General features: G+C 42.6%; 2 protein-coding genes and 1 long non-coding RNA gene across 3 annotated transcripts; 2 read left to right on the top strand and 1 right to left on the bottom strand.

The window, feature by feature from the left end:
• The first annotated feature begins 332 nt into the window (after nucleotides 1-332).
• On the top strand, nucleotides 333-2292 carry LOC109780947 (desmethyl-deoxy-podophyllotoxin synthase-like). The gene is made up of 2 exons (XM_073498800.1): nucleotides 333-1413; nucleotides 1632-2292. The coding sequence occupies exons 1-2, from the start codon at nucleotides 520-522 to the stop codon at nucleotides 1662-1664; spliced, it is 927 nt and encodes a 308-aa protein (XP_073354901.1). The 5' UTR covers nucleotides 333-519; the 3' UTR covers nucleotides 1665-2292.
• LOC141020554 (ent-isokaurene C2/C3-hydroxylase-like) lies at nucleotides 1683-2255 on the top strand. The gene has a single exon (XM_073499432.1). The coding sequence runs from the start codon at nucleotides 1683-1685 to the stop codon at nucleotides 2253-2255; it is 573 nt and encodes a 190-aa protein (XP_073355533.1).
• Nucleotides 2293-6022: 3730 nt separating the features above from the next.
• Nucleotides 6023-7067, bottom strand: LOC109780954 (uncharacterized). Its single transcript, XR_002237126.4, has 2 exons — nucleotides 6597-7067; nucleotides 6023-6248 (listed from the first exon to the last, which is right to left on the bottom strand). It is a non-coding gene; the product is annotated as an uncharacterized lncRNA (long non-coding RNA).
• Nucleotides 7068-8180: the final 1113 nt, after the last annotated feature.

Below are 8180 nucleotides of genomic sequence, written 5' to 3' on the forward strand. Positions count from 1 at the left end.
TAAAAATAAGATGACATGCGCAGGCCACTTTGCCAGTTGGAATATCAACTTAAACAACCCCCTTCCATTTGCTTAAGCAGCTGGAGTACTAAGTTTAGTGAAATCATTATTTGTCCATTGCTGAACATAGCTTCTTTGTTTGCACTTGCACCAATAAGTGAAGGACTTGTTGCGACCCATTCATGTATCATTGACATTGAGATTGATGGAGAGGGTCAAAATAAAATATCGGGACATCGATGTCTCGACTTAGTAACGAAGAGGGTATATACCTGTTGAATAGAAGTTAGTATTAACACGTTATGTTTCTTTTTCAGTATATTTGTTTTCACGATCAACAAGGTGATCCACAGCTGCAAGGTAAGGTCCAAGCCCAAGCATCCGTTGACGCCGAATTACTTGCAATTATCTAGTCTACTACTTGTTGGGTTGGATGTATGCAGTATGCTGTAAAGTTAGTTGTTAGGCTCAAAGACCAGCATCTAAAACACCGACCACTTGCTAATTAAGCGGTGCGCCATGGAGATTTTCTTAAGTTTGTGCTTAGTTACCGTAGCCACGGTGCTAGTTCTTTGGTTTCTTAGTTCTTCCGACGACAAAACCAAGACCAAGAAGAGGTTGCCTCCCGGACCATGGACCCTTCCGATCATCGGCAGCCTCCACCACCTCGTCGGCCAGCTCCCGCACCGAGCCCTGGCGGAGCTGTCTCGCCGGCACGGCCCGCTCATGTACCTCAAGTTCGGTGAGGTCCCCACCGTGGTGGTCTCCAGCGCCGAGGCGGCGGCGCTGGTCATGAAGACCAACGACCCTACCTTCGCGGACCGGGGAAGCGGCGTCGCGCTGGACATCGCCGGCTGCGGCGGGAAGGGGATCATGCTGGCTCCCTACAGCGACCGTTGGCGGCAGATGCGGAAGGTCTGCATCGTGGAGCTTCTCAGCGCCGCCCAGGTGAGGCGCATGGCGTCCATCAGGGTGGAGGAGGTGGCCGGCCTCGTCCGCTCCCTGGCCGCCTCGCCCGCTGGTAGCACCGTCAACCTCAGCGAGAAGTTGCCGGTGCTGGCGAACGACATCGTCGCGAGGGCCGCGTTCGGCGGGAAGTGCGCGCACCAGGGCGAGTATCTCCGTGAGCTCGACGACGTGATGACGCTGCTGGGGGGCTTCATCCTCGCTGACCTCTTCCCGTCGTCAAAGCTGGTGCGGTGGCTGGGCACCGGCGAGCGCCGCCTTAGGAGGAGCTGTGGCCGGATCCAGCGCATCATCGGCAACATCATCGACGACCGCAGGGCGAGGCGTGCAGCCGACGGTCCCCGCAGCACCGATGACGAGGACCTGCTAGACGTGCTGCTCAGGTTGCAGGAAGAGGACTCGTTGACATTCCCTTTAACCGCCGAAATAATTGGCGTGGTCATCTTTGTGAGTACTGTTATTCCATTCCTCGTCTCTTAATTTATGCTGTCCTATACTCTTATGCCATGAAACCAGGAATACCAGGCGTGGTTATTGCCTAACTACTCCCTCCGTCCCATGATATAAACACGTTTTTAACAATACACTCATGTTAAAAACGCTCTTATATTATAAAACAGAGAAAATAATATTTACTATTGTTTCTTTTTGTATTCCATATGTAGGACATGTTTGCAGCTGCTAGTGAGACCACATGAACGACGTTGGAGTGGGCAATGTCGGAGCTCTTGAACAACCCCAAAGTCATGGCAAAGGCACAACAAGAGGTCCAGGAAGTGCTAGGTCCAGAACGAGCAGCCATCACAAACTCCGGCCTTGGTGCACTCCACTACCTTCGGATGGTCATCATGGAGACCCTGAGGTTGCATCCTGCGGGTGTTATCATCCTCCGAGGGGCCAGAGAGGATTGTGAAATATTAGGTTATGCCATTCCTAAAGGCACCAAGGTGCACATTAACGTCTTCACAATATCGAGGGATTCTAGATATTGGGAAGACCCTGAAGCATTTAAGCCAGAGAGGTTTGAGAACAACGACATAGATTATAAGGGCACACACTTTGATTTCATCCCCTTTGGGGCTGGGAGACGGCAGTGCCCAGGAATTCTGTTTGGTATGTCAACTCTGGAGCTAACACTCGCGAACCTTCTCTACCACTTTGACTGGATGCTCCCTGATGCGGCGATCACAAAGCCGATGGACATGTCCGAAAAGTTTGGACTCACTGTATCTAGGAGGTCTGACCTGCTGCTTAGGGCTATTCCGCGTGTAAGATCCAAAGCTGCATAGATTTGGACCTTGTTAAGTATGTCAACATATCTACACCTCCCTTTTACACCGACATCATCGTCTATATACAAATAAGCTTAACGAAAATTACGGTTTTTTCTATCATTGCTCATAGAGTACTCTTCTTCACATATGCTCAAAAGCTGCGTAGATTGGGATTGTGTTAAGTGTGGCAACATATCTACACTTCCCTTTTAACATACACCGACATCACCTGTTGTATACATATAAGCTTAACAAAACATTATGGTTTCACAATGTTGAACATGTATTTGAAAAATAAGTTCATGACACTTAGAAAAATATTCTCATGCTCATGATGTTTTTGAAAAGGTTCAACGTGTGTATAAAAGATGTTCAGTGTGTATTTGACAAATATGTTCATGATATTTATAAAAATATTCGCATGGTCGTGATATTTTTGAAAAACATTCAACATGTGTTCGGAAATGTTCAACGCGATTTTTTTTAAAATGACATGTATCTAAAAAATGTTTTACATGTATCTGAATATTGTTTGACGTGTATTTGAAAAAAAATTAACGTGCATTTCAAAGAATAAAAAAGCAAAAATTAACAACAAAACGAAAAAAGAAAAGTAATTAGAGAACCAAAAAGAAAACCATTGAAAAACAATACATATAGAAAATCGGGCGGAACCTTTACAAACTCGGTGGAAGGTTCCTAAATTCGGTCCATACCGGTTGGCCGACCAGTAAGGAAGAGGTTGTAGGCAAGGCTTCCTTCGGTTGCAAATAAACAATACACAGCTCTGATGCAAAAAACAAATTTGGTTGTCTTAAAAAATCCTCTTCCGAAATTATTTTGAAAATGAAAAACATATTCAACATGAAAAATTGTTCAAAAAATGAAATAATGTTCTAGAACTTTCAAATTGTTCACAAAAAAATTGTTCTTTAATTTTAAAATTGTTCATTAAAATACAAAAAAGACAATTCCAAAAACCTTTACGAAAAAAATATTCAAAAAATATGAAATAAAAATTGTTCTCAAATTAAAAAAATCTAAATTTCAACAAGGAAATCTTGAATTCAACAAATGTTCTCAAACCCAAAAACAAACAGTGTGTTGATTGTTGGAAAAATAAAACATTTTTTCAGAAATTCAAAAAAATTCTGAAATTCCGAATATTTTTATAAAAATATGAAATTTTTCTGAAAGATCGTTATTTTGGAAGAAAGAACATTCTTTTCAAAACGTGAAGTCATTTTAAAAAAGCAACTTTCTGAAAAAGGAACAAAAATTTGAAATGTTTAGAGTTTTCAAGTTTTTTTTAAATTATGATAATTCTTCAAAATTCTGCACATTTTTCAAAGAGGAATTAATTTGGAAATATGCACAAAGTTTTGATTTTTTTTGGAAAAGACGAGCATATTTTGGAAAAATGTTAACAATTTTTTAATTTATATTTATTAAAATTTAAAACTATGGAAAATAAAAAATAGGGGAAAAAGTGAAAGGTAAACTAAAAATTTATAAAAAGCTTAAAAACGTTTTGGTTCCACAGACCGGAAAAGCCGAAAGGAACCAGTTAGAAGGTTCAAAAAACCAAAACGAATGAGAAAAGCTAAATGGGCCGGCCCAGTGCGCTTGACCTTATGCGTTTGGTCGATGGGACGACGCGTCGAGCGCCTTATAGAGATTTCCCCACAAACACGCCTGCGGGCTGCGGTGGCTCGAGGAACATGATAAGGGGCTGATCACAGTATAGCCCATTAGTGTGTATATTTTTGTCTTCAATAAAAGAGGCAACCTGAAAAACATTTAAAAGCTTTGAGTATCAGTTTAAATCATGGATATAATTTATATACAAGATGTAAAAGTTATGTATCTGAAAACAATTTTGATTATATTTGGAAGCAAATCTAACCCTCTAGTACTTACAAAACATTCACTACATACAGAAAAATCTATATATGTCAAACAAGTTCATCCCTTTGAGAATAGGTTTTCAAGTGTGTTAGAATATATGTTTGTGCAATTTTAAAAAGCATTTATACAAACTATTATAAATGGAAACAAAAAATTGCCAAATAAAAAGGTAAATAGACACACAAAAAAACAAAAGGACACAGGGAAGAAAAGGAGAAAAAAAACAAGTCACACCTACTTTCTGACCCATCGATGGAGCGGTTCAGGTGCGCCATATAGAATTTTCCGACTCGAATTTTCCGACTCAGACCACCCCGGCTAGACAAGGTTAACAAATCTACTTTCAAACACGCAAGCAAGGAACCTCTCAAATCTCTACTACCTCAATTTTTATACCAAATTTCCATCTTACGTCAAATGTTTCTTCCTACCTCTTCGTCTGCACTCTTTTAGGTTCCACCTCCCTCTCATGTATGTTTTTATTCCCATACCGATGAGCCTCCCACCTTCGATTTTTCTACCAAGATTTGATCTCGTTCCAGTACACCCACCTTCCTCTCTTCCAGACTCCTCTCCTAGCTCTAACCCTAACACCAAATGCACCCGAGCGCCGCCCTCCATCGTAACTGCAACTTTTATTCTTCCATGGCCATCGAGACAACCCGTTGCCTCACAATCTCCTCTGCTTCACTTTTCGCGTTGCCGATGCTACCTGCACTAGAGCCTACACCGCCACCTACAACTACCACCAATATAGACGCCATGACCGTCACCATGCACACAACCTCGAAAATGGCACCATCCTACACCGATCCCAGCAGTCAGGCGCTACACACGAATGCCTCAGTGGTATCCACATCACCATCAACCACCAACACCAGGCTTGTGCCTTCCACTTCACCAACACTCGTCTGCAATATGTTTGTTGCAGCTTCAGTAATATGTTAGTTGCACATTCCACACTTGTGTGCAACTTCAATAGTAACAAATGTGCAACTCATATTTTTGATTTCTTATAAACCCCCCTTTCCTTTCCAAGTGTCTATTTTGTTGGATATATTGCATATTCTTAAGATTTATCGCCATAGTTTTGTTTGTCCTTTTATTCTATGTTTTTTATTGGTATTTCTTGCAATTGTTGTGGTTAATGTGGGCTTTTTCTAAGGATCCCAAAAATGTTTATGTGGCATCAGAACTTCCATTTTTTTCGCATCAGAATTTCCATTTTTATTTTATATTTTTTGACCAACTTTTATTTTATACATGTTTCGAAGACAATGATTGCATAAAAAATACTATATGCTCAGTTGGCATGTACGAACTATGGTAAGTTACACATTTCTTAAGATTACGATTACTCATAATATTAAGTGTTTTTGTTCATTCTTGCTTCCTTTTATCTTCTGTTGGTATTACTCTCACTGGTTGATGTAGATTTTTTTAAAGCATCTGAGCCATGACTTCAGATCTTCAATTTCTGTAGGAAATGTTAGCAAAATGGATAGTAAATTGGCTAAAGGGGAGCATAGCATATCTCCTATGTTTATCTTCAGTGCTAAGAAATCGTCCTAGCATTTGTGTACCCATCTACTATTTCCTAGTGCTGATACAGTTAAATTGTTCTCTTATGTCCCGGCCAAAAATTTGTTTGTTCTCTTGTGTACAATTTAGGCTAGTTAAAATTGATCAAGATAACATCATGTCCCCCGACCGGGCGTTTATATATAAAAATATAGTTAAAATTGATCAAGATAACATCATGTCCCCTGACCAGGCGTTTTCGGTTTTCATCGATCACCAGGAAGCTTTGACAAATGCTTGCGAGATGTCCATTTTTGTTATAACATAAATTAATCATTGAACCATTCCACTCATTTTCAAGATCACCACCGGTATTATTAATTGTTATGTACATCAATGAAAGAATAGAAATAGAAGAAGAATAATGTCGTCCAATGTTACACTGCCACCGCGTGATAATAGACACACACAAAACTATACTAAACAAAAACAATGATGCTGTTGCAGCGACTTGATGGATCAAGAGCTCCGCGCTTGATCGACGATGGAAGCAGCGCCACAGCGACGGGATCGATCGATCTGAACAAGACAGGCAAAGCGAGTAGATCATGACCAAGTCGAATCGTGTGAAATACTAGCTAGGAAGGAAGAAACAAACCAACAAAATACCCCTAACAAAAACCCAACATAATGAGTACAGCAAAATTAAGGCTGGGGTACTATCTCTAGACAAACAAAGTGAACAAGAGCTTTGTGGAAATCGGTCCATTTCAGGGGAGAACTTGAATAAATTACAGCAGTGAGTGTCCATGCATGATCAATTTTTCGTTTGCAAGAAGTTTTTTCGTTTGCAAGAAGTTGAAGAGGGATCCACTACCAAAAGAGAAAGAGGAGCAAGGATAAGTTCAGCGATGGATGGTCACCAACCTGCAGGAAGGGAGACAGCGAGGAGCGTCAGATGCCGGGCCGGAAGGATCCGACGAGGTCCCCTGTCCGGAAGGCGCGCGCGACGGCGGTGGCGCCGGCGAGGCAGGACGACACCCACACCGCCAGGACCTCCCACACCATATCCACGACGGACACGGTCATCGCCCACGGCATTGACATGGCGCGCCTGCCTCTCTGTGTCTCTCTCACTTCTCCTATCCCCTGCCACAACCCAAAGGAAGAAGAAGAAGAAGAAGAAGAAGAAGAAGAAGAAGAAGAAGAAGAAGAAGAAGAAGAAGAAGGTTCAACGATCCAACAGCTTCCGTGCATGGACCAGCAAGCCAGGTGGTGACTAAAACTGAATTAAAACCGCGATGAGCCCACGCAAGATATCCATGATCTGGGAAAAGGATCGGGTCCCTGTGCGCACGTCACGGACCGGGCAGCTGCGCCCTGTTGCCGGGATGAGACGGAATTCAATGGAGAAAACGATCTAGTTAATGAATTCTCTCGCTGTCACCTCACCGGCCTTCACGAGGGAGAGGGGAGAACACGTACGCGCGCTCCATCGAGTCCATGACGACACCGACCAGGAGCCGATTTAGCGCATCGTAATCCGGATTTGCACACAAAAGCGACATGGGTAGTTGAGTGCCACGGCGTGCTTCCTCGGTACGGTGGGACAGTTCTACGGCTTTCTCCCTCCGTGACAGGCCCGGACCATCTCCGATTGGTCTATGGAGACAAAAATGACCAGCCAACGAGGGCCTGTTTATATGCATAGCGTACTACTACGTGACACCGAGAGAAAGGTCCCGGTATTGTGCTATAGGGTCCCTGTCCAGGGTGGAAGCGTATGAACATATCGGTAGACGTTGACGGCTATCCGTCTATCTGTCCTGCCTCCCATGCCATGCCTGCGTTTGGCGACGAGCCGTGACGGTGATGGAGCCACGTACGTGCTGAAGCATCGGGCACGTATAAGCCGCACGGGTCATGCACAGTATCCCCCTCCCTTTTTTTTGTCTTTTACCGCTAGCATATTTACATATTAGATGTAATAACGTTTTATATTATGGGATGAAAGGTGTACTCTCTTGAATGATCGCATGAGTTATGTAGTGAGCAATCCTAACTATTTGTAAACATTGAGCACTCTCACCGTTGCAGCATACTCTAGTACACTACTACTAGAATACGCATCCACGGTTGTTGTATTCTTTTTTCTACATCCACATCTTTTTTGGATGGTTAGGGCATCTACAACCAGACTTAACAAATTTGGTCTCTCAAACATCCGTGAACACAGCCGGTCAATGTTCGGGCGTGACCGTTTTAAATACCTATTTGTCCATTCACGCAGTCATGTGCCTCCTTTTTTTCATATATACTTGGCCACATGCATGTGATTGATGTGGATGAAGAGAGAGAAAGAAAAATAAAGAATAAAGAAAAAAAACATGGTTCGCGATGGGCCAGATGTTATTTGGCAACTTTTTTTTTTATGTATCCTATATATATGGCAATTTATTTTAGGGGAATATATGTGGCAACTGATCGGACATGCTCGGGCACTGTTCGTAT

Source organism: Aegilops tauschii, chromosome 5 (genome assembly GCF_002575655.3).
Source record: "Aegilops tauschii subsp. strangulata cultivar AL8/78 chromosome 5, Aet v6.0, whole genome shotgun sequence".
In the NCBI taxonomy this organism is placed as follows: domain Eukaryota; kingdom Viridiplantae; phylum Streptophyta; class Magnoliopsida; order Poales; family Poaceae; genus Aegilops; species Aegilops tauschii.

Bases quoted from the DNA above. Each gene is read 5' to 3' on its own strand.
- LOC109780947 (XM_073498800.1), top strand. From the start codon at position 520: ATGGAGATTTTCTTAAGTTTGTGCTTAGTTACCGTAGCCACGGTGCTA. The intron at 1,414-1,631 runs GTGAGTACTGTT...TTCCATATGTAG, and splicing joins TAATTGGCGTGGTCATCTTT to GACATGTTTGCAGCTGCTAG.
- LOC141020554 (XM_073499432.1), top strand. From the start codon at position 1,683: ATGTCGGAGCTCTTGAACAACCCCAAAGTCATGGCAAAGGCACAACAA.